At 51.1% G+C, this 14,051-nt stretch overlaps 1 protein-coding gene across 1 annotated transcript in view; it reads right to left on the minus strand.

Moving 5' to 3' along the window:
* Positions 1-9,187: 9,187 nt before the first annotated feature.
* The window catches only part of SSH1 (slingshot protein phosphatase 1), a 56,102-nt gene continuing 51,238 nt past the window's right edge, over positions 9,188-14,051 (minus strand). The window contains exons 13-14 of the mRNA XM_006894896.1: positions 12,826-13,393; positions 9,188-10,330 (exon numbers count right to left, since the gene is read on the minus strand). Coding sequence (XP_006894958.1) covers positions 9,188-10,330; positions 12,826-13,393 — 1,711 coding nt within the window. The remainder of the gene's footprint in view (positions 10,331-12,825; positions 13,394-14,051) is intronic.

Raw genomic sequence — 14,051 nt, forward strand, 5'->3', positions numbered from 1 at the left:
GGCGACAAAGCAAGATACTATAATGAAATGTGCAGAGAGCTGGAGTCAGAAAATCAAAAGGGCCGAACTCGCTCAGCATTTCTTAAGCTGAAGGAGCTGAAAAACAAATTCAAGCCACGGGTGGCAATACTTAAGGATACTTTGGGTAGAATGTTAAATGATCCAGGAAGTATCAAGACAAGATGGAAAGAATACACAGAGTTACGGTATCAGAAGGAATTGGCTGACACAGAAGATAAAAGGCATAGATCCAATACTAATTTCTTCTATAAGAAAGGCACAATGTATATGAATGATCATGTAAAACACAACATACATGAATAAAACACAATCTATGTACAGAACTGTCTAAAATACAATGTACATAATTGACATACAACTTTAATTTCCATTCATTCATTGTTGCACATTCTCCTCCCTGCCCACTCCCTCCCCAGTTTGCTTTTCTTTTTGACAAGTGAAAAAAAATTGTTATACAATCCCCTCCTCCCAGCCCACACCACTATACATACAACATTTTTTAAAAAAGAAGTGTGAATCTAGCCACAGCAAGACAGATGAATCGGAGGGTCCAGTGTGTGCCCATCTGGACCAGAGATTCCTGTGCCAGTCAGAAGGGGTCCTAGAGAAGAGCAGCAGTGGAGAACCAGAGACCAATGTGAAGTGGAGGTGACCTGGGACTGTGACCCCACAGAGCCAGACCGAAAGCCAGACGCAGAGCCAGGGGCCTTCAGCCAAGCTTATTGGAAGACTAGGCATAATTGTCAGGACTAAGGTAGATTTGAAGCATTGGCCTGAAGGTCAAAGGTCCTTCAAGCATGCCTGAAAAGCTGTCCTGAACAATGAAATGTATCCTGCTGCCAACCTGAATTGTAATTTGTTGCTTCCATGATAACCCCTGTAACAGTGAATACAATCAGTGAGTTCTGTGTGGCCATTGCAGTGGGTTCGAGGAGCCAGCAGCAAAGCAGTCAGAGCCCTGGGAGGCACCGCTGGTGTTGGCATTGGTAGATGTGGGGAACTTGGGCGCATGTCTCACCTTGTAGGGTCTGGCTTTGTGTCATGAATGTTTTGGATGGGGATTGTTGTCCCTGGATAGTTTGTGGAAGTCAAACTTGGCTGCTCCCATGTCAACCACAGGTTTTGGGTTGGTTTGGCTTTTTTGTTTTGTTTTGTTTGGTGGTTTGTTATTTTACACCCCTTGATGGCAAAGCTTTGTTTCATGTACTTTGAGTATATTGTTAGGAGATGTGACTCCTTGGAAAAGGGACATCATGCTTGGAACAAGGGAGGGTCAGCGAAAGGATGACCCTCAAAAAGATGGATTGACACAGTGACTGCAGTCATGGGCTCAAATGTGTCAGAGATGATGAGGATGGCGCAGGACAGGACAGGGCTCAGGTCTGATGTTCACAGCGGCACCTAACAACAACTACTTACCTTTTGCTGCGGGAGCTCTGATGGCTGTGTTGCCAGTGCCAAGACACACAACAGAAATCCACCTGGTGTTCTGAGGGAGAAAGACAGGCAGTCTCCTCCTCTCTCCAAAGCCTCTGTAAACTCACTGGAGGGTCAGCTATGAATCGGTTATGACCCGGCAGCAAGCAGCAACAATCTTTTTGAGTGTGGGTTTTTGTTTTTCTTTGTGGTAGTACTGGGGATTGAACCCAGAGCCTCATGCAAACAATCTTTGACTCTTGTACTCAGAGCAATTTCAAGTCCTAATTTTGGCATAGCTAATGATTTATCTAGAGCTGAATGTGCACGGTTATCATTCTTGTTGTGAGGTCATGTGCTTGCAACCAGCTTATTCATCAGTTTCCTGTGAGTCTGGCCAAGAGGTTGAAAAACTCCAGGTAATCTAGACATAGTGCTTTCTGGATCCCCTGGGAATTAGTGGCCAGTCTGTGGTCACCCTCATTTCTGTGTATCTTGCATCTCTGGGCCTCTCCAGCAGTGGGTTGGGGTTTGTGTGACAGGGTCCCACTCACTGGGATTTGAGTAGATGTGATGGTGTGTTTCACCCAGGTAGAAGTGCACGTGAATCCTTCACGCTCTTCAGTACAGAATACGAAAGAACTTTAAGACGGCAGACTTGACCCAATCGAAGTGGCCGACTTCTAGTCACCAGCGTGGTAGAGCCACCAAGAGCTGCTGGTCTGCAGGGGCTTGTGTGTGAGCTGGAAACTAGACCTGAGTCGGCTGTGTTCAGGGGTCAAGACTTCCTGGGAATCCTGCCTTGTATGTGTGTGTGTCTGCGCGCGCGCGCACACACACACACACACACACACACACACACACACACACTCTGAAAGTTTACAAAGCAAACTGGATCTTCATTCAAACATTCAGCTGTCTTGTTCATTATAACATTCATTTCATTGCTGTTGTCATGTGCCGTCAAGTTGCCTGACTCATAGCAACCCTGTGTACAACAGCTCTAAACCCCGCTCTATCCTGTGCCAACCTTATAGTGTCTAACACACCCGCCCTCATTATCCTACTCAAGAGTCTATCCATCTCATTGAGGGTCTTCCTCTCTTGTGCTGTCCCTCTCCAAGGACTGATCCGTCCCTCCTTGCAACATGCCCAAAGTATGTCAGATGGAGCTTCAGAATCCTTGCCTCCTAGGAACGTCCTGGTTTCAACCTCTCCAGGATGAACCTGTTGGTTCTCCTAGCAGTCCATGGTATACTCAATACTCTTCTCCAGAACCACAGCTCAAAGGCATCAATTTTCCTTCTATCATCCCTAGTCATCGTCCAGCTTTCTGATGCATAACACATAATTGAAAAGACCATAGCCTGGATCAGGCACACCTTAGTCTCCAGACTGACTTTCAAAAGACGCATTGTACTGGGAAAACCTGCAGCCAAGCAGCAATGTTGTCAGTTTAAGGACTGAAGTGCATCTGATCCAAGCTGTGGTCTTTTCAGTTACTTGCTATGCACTGGAAAGTTGGACCATTATTAAAGATGACAGAGTTGATGTCTTTTGAGTTGTGGTGTTGGAGGAGAGTGCTGAATCTCCCACGGACTGCCAAATGATCATGTTTGTGCTAGAGAAGGTGCTTCTTGGAAGGCAAGGATGGTGAAGCTTCATCTCATATACTAAAGGCATGTTGTTAGGAGAGATTTGGGAAAGGACAGCATGCTTGGAAAGGTGGAGGATCAGTCACACAGTGACTGCAGCAACACGCTCAAGTGTATCAGCGATGACGGGGTCGGAGCAGGACAGGACAGGGTACAGATCTGTTCGGAGGATTGCTTCGAGACGTAGTTGACTTGGTGTCTACCACCACCACGTTTCCTTTTATCCTTCTAGCCATCCCTCTCATGCAGACTTTATCCTTGGGACAATGCTACTCTCTGGAGTTTACATGATTGGTTATTCTAAGGAGTGTCCCCCTCATATTGATGGCTACCTTGACTGCAAACTGCAAGGCGAGTTTTGTTTCCTCACTGCTCAAAGGCTGACCGAGGCCATAGTCTTGGGTTCCATGTCTCTCCTGGATCAGCAAGCCTGACTTCTAAGCTTCTGAGTTTTGTTGTCTCCCATGGGGTGTGGTGGCTTATCTGGCTTACTGGGTCACAGCCAAAAGCCCAAGTTGCATCCTCCCAGATTACAACTATTGAAGGGCCTTCAGAAGCCCTGGTGGCTTATCCAGCAGTTGCTCTGTGGGAGAAGGATGGGCAATCTGCTCTGAAAACCTGCTGGAGGGTCAGCTATGTCTGACTTGAAGGTACATAACAAAAACAACATGACAGTATCAGGAGGGTGGGGGAGTAGAGTGGGGAAAGCCAATGCAGACAGGAGCTAAAATTCCTTCCCTTGGTTTTTTCTTTAGCCTAATGAGTCAGGTATTTTGTTTCTTGAAAGCCTGGGGTTTGGCACAAGAAGTGCCTGAAAAATTACCAGAGCCAACGACGGCAGTGAAGAATCAGATTCTTGTCACAAGGGCGGCCATTTCCGTCTGCAAAAAGTTTCCAAGTCACTGGACATTTGTAAAGAAACAAGTTTATTTTCATCAGAAGAAGCACACAGACTATATACACAATACACATCAACAGAAGTAAAAAAAAAAGTGCATTATGCATCTCCTACTGCAAATTCACAGTATAAAAGATACTGCCTTTTAAATACAGAATATAAAAAAAAAACTGAGAAAAAAAAACCCCAATAGGATTAAAAAAAATCACTGATTTAAGTAATGCAACACACCGGAACCTACGAGACACTTCTAGAAACCCAAGAGCAGCTCCTGCTGGGTTCCAGAAGTAACCCAATGGGAGGGGCCATGCCTTCTGTCAACAGAGAGGGGTGACAGGGTGGCCTGGGTGGTAGTGTGTTTCTAGGTATGCAAACTCTTGTTCACCATTCAGCCATGGAAAGGCCAATGGTTCAAAGTCACCCAGAGGCACAGAAGACAGGCCTGGCAATTAGAGCCTTAAAAACCCTAGGGAGCAGTTCCATCCTTCACATGAGGGTTGTTAGGAGCTGAAATTGACATGACAGCAACTGACAACAACAGGTAGTTACAAAATCTTTATGAAGCCAGAACACAATTGTGAGGAGCTGGGGCTGTGGTCCAAGAAGGGGCCTGGCCTTTCCAACCCTTCAGCAAACAAAATCATGGTCGGGCTCAGAACTACCAGTGCTGCTTCCAGCACACTCCTTGGGTACTTGTGGACACCACGTGGATACCCCTGCATAGAAGGAACTCGAGGGAGGAGGCGAGTCCGCTTAGGTCCTAACAGTCAGCTACCACTGGGAGACCGAACAGCCAATCACAACAGAGAAAGGCGAAAAAGTTTCACATAAATACACAGTATTTGTAAAACTATTATTAAGGCACTCAATTGTAAAATGAGAAAAAAAAATTACAGTGTCAGAAAGGAGCAAGGAGCTTTATCTTCTCACGCAGCAAGGCTGAGACATGGTGATTGAAGCCGGGTGCAGCATCTGCCACAGAACCCAAACAATGCAGCCCTGCCCTTCCAACAGGAGCCACCCTGCACATCATTTTGTCACTCTGCAGGTCAGGAGGCTCAGCGTGGCGTGAAGAAGCGATGCACATGACTGGTGGATTCACAAATGGCTGTGCAGGGACAGGCATGAGGCTGTGGGGCTGCTGATAAAAAAATCCAAGTGAAGCCTGGCTGATCACACTACCTCTGTTTGGCATGCAGCATGAGTAAGAACTGGGTCTGTGTGTGTGAAGAATGAGTGCATGTGCACTGCGGCTGTCTGGGTGGTGTGGGGTTTTTTGGGAGCCGTTCGGGGGGGCGGGGGATGTGCCACAGAATGGCTAGACGGTCTCTTCAGCTGGAGGGCAGGATGCAGTGACCAGGCTCACACGGAGCAGCCACCTGCCTGGAGCCTGATGTGTACTAAGCATCAGACTAGCAAGAAGGGGTTACCACCCACCAGGGAGCACTGAGATCAATGGGGACTGAGAACAGAACACCAAGACTGATGTTCAGAAGTAGATGTTACCAGGGACATTTCTAGAAGACTCTCAAGGAACCCTAAGATAAACAGAAGTCAGCATTGTCAAATCCTCTCGCCACATGTTGTTGTGCTGCCAGCCCAAAGGCAGGTGGTTTGAATCCACCAGCTCTCCTGCAGGAGAAAGACAGGTTAATCTCTGTGTGATTAACAGCCTCTGGAAAACGCCATTCGAGGGTCAGCTAAGAGTCGGTTCTGACTCTATGCTATGTAACAACAAATCATAAGGAGGCAGCTAACCAAAAGGTCAGTGGTTCCAATCTCCCTGCCGTGGATACCTGATGGAAGGTCCATGTCAGAAGTGATGTGAGGGTTTGGTAACAGACTTTGGCATGCCCTGTGAATTCACGGGGACAGTGTGGGGAGAGAGCCGAGGACTGAGCAGAGCGGCCTGGGATGTTCTCTGTTCTGATTCCACAGAGGAGTCAGGCAGGATTCCAGCACCTCCTTGAAATGGTTCTCAGAGTCAGAATCTCTGCCATTCCTCCAAACCCCTGTATCATCCTGGGATTCTCCAGCCACCAGTGAAGGTCACATACAAAAACGTGGTCTATCTAGGGAGCAAGCATACTTTCTAGACCAGTGGGGTCAACCTCTGCCTAGGTGCCTGAGCTGGGGAGAAGACCTTCCTAACTTTCACTGTTTACATGTGACCGATCTACATCTTAGAGACAGGGAGGGGGTGAAACAAAGCAAATCCTATCCTTTTCTGCAAGTTAGCATGATAATTCTGTCAGGCTGTTTTCCGCTCATGATTCACTCAGCTCTAGGCATTTGCCTGCTCAGACGCTGTTCTTCCAAAAACTCAGGGAAAGTGCCCAGAAGTGAGAGAACCACTTATATTCGCAACCCATTGGTTCTCTGCCTTAAGAAAATAACAGCATCGTTAAAGGAAAAAAAAAAAAGGAAAAAAAAAAAAAGGCTTCCAAAATGAAGGTTTTCCAAAATATATTGCTCTCAGTTACAGATATGGTAGAAAAGCATCAAATTATTTTGTTGAAAACGTCTTTGGACTCAAGAACTGATGCATCACATGAAATTTAACTTGGCAAAATGTAGGAGACTTGCTAGTTCCCGGAGAAGGTGCTCCACTGGCTAAGGGACGAGGGGAGGGAGACTTACGGGACTTGCAGCAACAGGCGGGTGATTTCTTCAAGTGGTTTCAATGGGCAGTGGCAGGAAAAGAAATTCCTATGAAGTTGTGTTTTTTTTCAAAACATATTAAAAAAAAAGATGACGGCTGGGGAGCAAATAAAAAAATTCCTGGAGAGGGATTTTTTGCTGCTGCTTTGCAAACATTCTACCCAGAAGGTGAAGGATGAAGCAGCCTAGCACTGCCAACTTTGGGGTCACTCAGCCCCTCAAGTGGCTTCTTTTACTCCCTCACTGTTAAGCTGCAACCGACTCAGCCCCACAGCCGTTTCTGAGGTGGTAAACTGCACAGGAAGTGACTGCCCATTTCTCCCCTCGGAGCTGCTGGTGGAGTTGAACTTCCAGAGAGGCCTGGCCTTTGGGTCATCAGCAGGACTCCCCGTGGATTACATCCCCAGAGCTCCCCAGGGGCCCTTGAGGTTCAGTGAGTTAATCTGCTGACAGGGTGGGAGGCCATGTGGGTGAGTGAGGCTCCCGTCACTCAGGCTGCATGTCAGGGGTGGCAACATTAGCTTGACTGGGGTCCCAGGGCCAGGGGAAGGCCTTCCAAACCGCCCAGCTTCTTTCTGGAGGGCCGTGAACAGTCCCGCGCCATCGAGTACAACCAGGGCACAGGGAGGGGTTTTCTGGAAAGGGCCAGGCAGGGCTTGTTTCAAGGAGTCCTGGTGGCAGGATGTTGGCAGGACAGTTAAGTACTTCACTGTGAACCACAAGGCTGGCAGTTTGGATGCACAGGGCAGCTCCACGGGATCTAGTCCTGGCTGCTGCAACAGAGGCGGCAAACCTCACGGGCAGTCAGTCCTGCCTGGGCGCCTGGGCTCGCTGGGAGTCAGAACTGACTCCACAGCATCTGATGACGACAGTAATTACTCGAGGCTTTATAGGCCAATGTGCTCTGTCCCAGGTTATTTTTATTAAAAAAAAAAATTATTCCTTGAAAAAAAAATAGATAAAACTTCACTCCACTCTTAGCTCCCGGGGTGGTAGTTTGCTGAACCCTGCAGTGAAATCTTTCTACTGTGTTTGTCCCCTTCACATCAACACTGGATGAGACCCTTGACACGTGGTCGGAGACCTGTCAAGCCCTTCAATTCTGCAGGGACACCCCAGATGCCTCTGTCACCCCACCCCTGCCAGGACTCCTGAATAGGGACGGGGAGTTTCGCTGTAGGAAGTGCTGCCTGTCAACACCTGTGGGGTGGGTTTCTCCGTGCCATCACCTTTCTTCCCCCAAGCCCCACCCACAGTTATCACACTAGCTCTATCTGATGGTGACCTTCTATCAGTTTCCCTATGCGGCCCATCTTTATGGAAGGACACTGCTCATCTTTCTCCTTTAGAGCGGCTGGTAGATTTGAACTACCCACCTTCTGGCTAGCAGCTTGATACATTACTCACTGTGCCATCAGAGCTTCTCTCTGCTGAGGAGGTGGGCTGAAGAACCTGAGTGCCAGAGTGCTTGAGGGGGACAACCTGCATCACAGAGCCACTGTCCCCAGTGGGCACACGGGCGTTTCCAAGCCTAAACAACCCATGTGTTCAGTGGCAGCACGCTTCAAGGGCCCAGCTCCCCCCCACTGGGGCAATTTAAACTCCTACAGGTGGTGCAGGTGGGTAAGCACTTGGTTACCAAATGAGAGGCTGGATGTTCGAATCCACTCAGTGGTTCCTTCGAAGACAGACCTGATACTTGCCTCTAAAATTCCCAGCTCCCTGGAGTGTAATTTCTGTTCACACACATACAGGGTGTCTCTATTGCAACCGGGAAAAACAAAATCAGCAGTAACAACAACAAAGTGTCGCTTATATTTCCCCGTGTGACCCAGAGCTGGCCAGATACCCAGCACACACCGGGGCACCACCGCCAGGGCAGCCCCTCTGCCAGGTGGGCAACAGCGCCAGGCGCTCAGCTTGACCCAGTGTTCAACGCCTTTCTCTTCGTTTGTGGTGCTTGGGATGGTCAAGCACAAAGTCTTAATACTTTAGGGTCTCTATTAAAAAAAGAAACAAGGAATGAAAAACAAAAAAATCTTCTTTTTGGAAAAGCTCTTTCAGACACAGCAGTATTCCCTGGAATGAGCCATGATCATTACAGCATTTTCAGAACAAAAAGCACAGCAAGAGCAGAGGTAGGACGTATGGGGCCATGCGAGGGATCTCCCTCTGGGGCCTGAATGACAGGATGCTGCACCCCACTCCAGCCACTGGGCCACGTCATGCCCGTGACCCTGGCTGCAAACCTCACCTCATGTGTGTGCCCATCTGGACACACCCTTCCTAAAACACGATACCCGGTGACGTGAACGAGAGGAGCAGCCAGCGCCTCAGCTCTCCCAAGCCGTGGGGCGGCCCTCTCCCGTAGTAACTTGAGCTGCGTGCCAGCCACTTGTACCTCCTCTTTCTGCTCTGAGAAGGTGGCCTGTGGGACGACTGTGAGCTTGTTTTCAGGGAGAATCGAGAAATATGGGGCTGACCAGAACCCATAATGAGACTAAGGGTGAGTCCAAGCACGCTGGGGGTAGCGGGGTCAGCTTTTGCTCCCCCTAGAAGGGCTGACCAGGTCCCCAGGGGCAGGTGGACCTGGCAGCTTCGAGGTTGTGACTGCGTCTCCTGGAGTCGGCTGGGGCTCACGTGAGAAGGAAGACTTACTGAACCTGGGGTTCTGGGGGTCGGTGATGGCGGACGTGTCAGCCTCGCTGGACAGGTCTTCGGTGGAGAAGTTGAGGCTTCCCAGCTTGGCCAGGGAGTGGGAGCGCTTGAGTGGAGAGGAGACGGTGAGGCCGGCTAAGCGGAGGCGGGTCTCGATCTCCTGCGCCCGCTGCTTGACCAGGCCCGGCTTCCCGTGCACGCTATGGATGCTGTCGCTGCTGGAGCTCCGGGTCAGGTTGGAGCTCATGGGAGACGAGGTGGGTGTATAGCAGATGGTCTTGAGGAAGTCTTTCGAGAAGTGGCTGGTATGGTCCAGGCGGTACAGCCAGGGAGGGGGACTCCTGAGGGTGGGGCCTTCGTATACTGGAGGGAGCGCCTCTGATTTTTCCTCACTCTCCAGAGTCAGCTCCTGATTCTCCTCAGGGATGCTGGCCTCTAGCCTGCCGTCCCTGCAGGTCCCCATGTCGCCGGGCGAGCTCCTCAGCCTCTCGAGCTCTTTGGTGTGTTTGCGGACCAAGCCCGCCTTCTGCAGCTGGATGATGGATGCCTGGTGCTGCATCAGGTAGCTGCTGCTGGTCGGCTTCTCGGCTTCTCTGCTGAACAGCAGCCGCAGGTCCTTAGCTGGCTTCAGCTCTTTCCTGGCGGAAGGGTCCTCTCTCACCACATCCAGGCTGGGAGGAAGGGGCTTGTCACCGTCATTTTTCAGGAGGAGGGACTTGGGCAGAGTTTTGGGAGCTTCTTGGGAAGACTCCAAAGGGCTGGCTGGTGGCAGAGAAGCAGGAGTCTCGGTGGGGCCGGCGGCCAGCTTCTCCAGAGCACGGGACCTGCTGGCCACATGGGCCCTGGGGGAGGACGTAAGGTGGGGCAGGAAGGTGGGTTGGGTGCAGATGGCCAGGGCGCTAGGGTTCTCACGTTGCTCCCCAAAGGCCTCAGGGCCCCTGCTGGCTGCCGGGTACATACAGTCGGTACAGGACTGGTAGGAAGGCTTCACTTTGTTCAGGATCCCAAAGATGGCATCATGCTGAAAGGAGACAAATGCACAGGGAGAGAGGGTGGTCAGGAGCCAAGAGCAAAGAGACAGGGAGAGGGTGCTGGGTGAGGACCCCGGTGGCCGAGTGGTATGGAGTTGTACTGCCAGCCCAACGGCACACGGTTCCAATCTCCGGGCCGGAGAAGATGAGCAATCACCTTCCATGTGATTTGCCCATGGAAACCCACTGAGGGCTCAGCTCTGAGTTGGTTCCAGCTTGTGAGACCACAACTGGGTCAAGCTGGAGCAAGACTGGAGAGGAAGCACCCTCTCTTCACAGGAAGAGGGACCGCTGAGAGCCTGCCTGGCTGTGAATGACAGTCAGAGACGGGCTGAGGACACCCGTGCATATGTACCAGAAGCCAAGCACTAGAGACCCACGGCCCTGGCCTCACTTCCCAACATGCCCTGCACCATCTCCAGGCGACCTGCTCTGAGGTGCAGCCTCACCTGGGTCATGGGGTGCCAAGCCCTACCTCCTGGCATGGGGTGTGAGTTTCAGATCTTCTCTCTCTGAAAGGAGAATCTGGGGAGTACGCGGCCAGACAGAAGGAGCCTTCGTGTCTACCAGAATGTTGATGTTGAGCCGTGGTTTTTATGGGAGAGTCTTGGCCAAGGCCTGAAATGGTGTTTGAAAGAATACAAACACAGGTGCCATGGACCCCAGTGAGAGAGTTGGGCCACCGGGGTCTGGTCTCCCAGGGGAACACATATTCACGCCACTTGCCAGGAGACCCTCCAGCCTCTGGTTACTGCAGCTGGTCCTGGAGCAGATTCCCACTGCTACTGACCCCAGAAGACAGAGCAGAACTCCACGGGGTAGCAGAGACAGCAAATCTTCATGGAAGCTGACTGCCAGGCCTCACAAGAGCAGAAATGCCATGCCACCAGGGATCCTGTGCCCCCAGCTGCTCTCCTGCTTGGTGTACAGGCTGCTCAGCAGAGCTCAACCGTCACGGGCCAGCCGGTGAGCCAGGACTGCTCCCCTGGACTGCGAGGAAGCTAAAGGAAGGTGGAGCCAACTCCCTCAAGGTGTTTAGCCGTTAGGATTCCCAGGATGGTGTAAATGAAGCTCTCCTGGCAGAGGCCTGGGGCTCCTGCCAAGGACTGGCTGGGTGAGGCCAGCTGACCATTGGGGATTAACACTGTCTCACCATCCTGTGGGGCTGACGGGGCCAGTCCAGCCCCAGAGGAGGCTGGGTCATGACCCTAGGAGGCTGTGGGGTCTTGGGGAGAGGGTAGGGGATAGAATGGGCACAAGTAGGGTCTTCTGAAGTGTGAGATCTTATATAGGATCTTGGAGCCAGCTCTGGTCCACCACTGTGTCCTCTGTCCTGTCAGGACACCTACAGACCCTGGGTGAAGGTCTCAGTTCTTGACCCTGCAAACAACTGTCCTGACGTGCTAACCACAGGACTGTTTCTTTTCTTCTAAAACCTCCCCGTGGTATGGCTCTGAGCACACCCACTGAGATCTACCCACCATGGTGGATCTGAGGGTACCTCTCAGAGTCCCTGGAGGGGCGGGTAGGGAGAGTTACTCCCTTGGTGCCTTCGGGGAGTGTCCTCCTGTTCTCCGGTGGAACACTGAAAGAGCTCCATGACTAACAAAGGTGTGCCATAAGCTCTGCACTCTTTCACAGACTTATCTACAAGTGATCAAAGGAGTTCTGACAGCTTCTTGGTAAGGAGTTTGCACGGCCAGCTCAAAGGCAGATGGTTCGAACCCACCAGCTGCTTCTTGAGAGAAAAATGGGCAATCTCCTCCCTTGAGATTTACAGCCTCTGACAATTCCCTGGAGGGTCAGCTATGCTTCAGTCTGATTTGAAGGCACTGAACAATGGCAATAACTACTAGTGAAAAAAATTGATGACGGGAACTCCTAGAGCAGAGAGAAGAACGGTGGGGGGACTCCACATTAACAGGGGTGACACAACATGGGGATGGAGTGACTGTGTGTAAGGTGTACCCTTTGTCACTGAATTACATGTGTTAAAACTGTTGAATGGTTGTGTTCTATTGTGTATATTTTCACAGCAAACAAACAAGGAATCCTGGAGATGCAGTGCACAGTGTGACGTGCTGCTAACAACAACAACAACAACAACAACAAATTTGAAAAAAATGGGCCATGCACTGATAAATGCCTGATGTTAGGGATTAAGTTCTATGCTTCACAGTGTCCCTAACAGAAAAAGAAAAAGAAACTGAGTTGGAAGATGTGGTGAGGCTGCCTGGAGGGAGCCACCTGGGCCATGACAAGCTCTATGCTCCACCCCAACCTTAATGTGAAGACTCTGTTCTGTTGGAGGGAGAGGGTCAGGGTCAGGGTCAGGGTTAGGGGGTGGGGGTGAATGGCATGGTGGAGGTGAGTGGGAGGGTGGGGTGAGAGGAGTGTGTGGTGGGTGGAGCGGCAGGCAAAGCTGTGCAGGGGCTGACCCGGGAAAAAGGCAGGGATGTGGGGGGGGTGCTGCCCCCAAGCTCACCTCGAAGTCCTCGGGGCAGCTCTGCTTGCTGTTGTTGTTATTTATATTTTCCCGGTTGAGTAAATTTTTATCAAGCTGGGTGGGGGCCCTTCCAGCACTGCCCACTGCTGGGCACCCCTCTCTTTCCATCTCCTCCACTGGGGCCAGGGAGCCATGCTGGGCACTGGGGATCCCGAAGTCCAGTTTCTTCTTCACTTCCTGCTCGCAGAGTCTGGAACCTTCTGCGGGCTGCAGGGTGGGCATACACGGCTCGGCCAGCGGGGGGGCTTCCTCCACCAGAGCATCCCTCTCCAGGTCATCCAGCTGGACCAGGCTGCCAGCGTCCTCGTCTGGGGAATGCAGGAGAGGGTCGGAGAGTCGGCGGAAATAGCAGGGGGCGGTGGGCCCTCCTGAGGCCCCTCTACTCGGGAGTCCAGGGTGGGCAGCATCGTCCAGGCCTTGCAGCTGGGCATCCAGGGAGCCATCCAGGGCCTCTGGCAAGAAGTCCCCAGGGTTTGCAGGGTTGCCCCCGGCAGGCTGGAGGGTGCTCCCGCTCTGCTGTCGCCAGAGCTTGTTGTGGCGTTGTTTGCTGTGAGGAGCAAGGACGGAAGGGTGTTAGCCAGGGCTGTCGGGACCTGGGGCACAGAGCAAGGGAAGAGCTATCCTGGGTGGGAAGGCCTCACAGCTCCTTCAGGCAGAGCCCCTTTCTTCTCATTTCTTCCAAGAAAGGCAAGGCCGAAAGAGACATCCCAGGGCACGGTTACAGACTGGATGGTAGCCCCCAAAATATGTGCCAGAATCCTAATCCATACAGCTGTAGACTGGGGAGCTCTGGTGGCTTAGTGGTAAGGAACTGTACTGCCAACGAAAAGGTATGGAGTTCGAATTCAGTGGCTGCTCTGTGGCAGAAAGATGGGTAATCTCCTCCCATGCAATTTACTGCTTCTGAAACATGGGTCAATTCCGACTTGATGGTACACAACAATACCTGTGGACTAAGGAGCAATGATGCCAGCTTAAAGACTAAGGTACACCTGACTAAGACCCCCGTTAGGAATCCTGATGATTCACTATTTATCTTTATCTTTTGATCCAAGCCACGGTCTTTTCAATTGCTTTTTATGCATTTGGGAAAGACGTGCAACTCCTCTTGTGCAATTTACTTCTTCTGAAACTCACTGTAGGATCATTTAGGGCTCATTTCTGACTTGATGGTACACAACAACAACAACAGTTATCTGTGGAGT

Source organism: Elephantulus edwardii, unplaced genomic scaffold, assembly GCF_000299155.1.
Source record: "Elephantulus edwardii isolate Elephantulus edwardi_28Jun2011 unplaced genomic scaffold, EleEdw1.0 scaffold00151, whole genome shotgun sequence".
Taxonomy (NCBI): domain Eukaryota; kingdom Metazoa; phylum Chordata; class Mammalia; order Macroscelidea; family Macroscelididae; genus Elephantulus; species Elephantulus edwardii.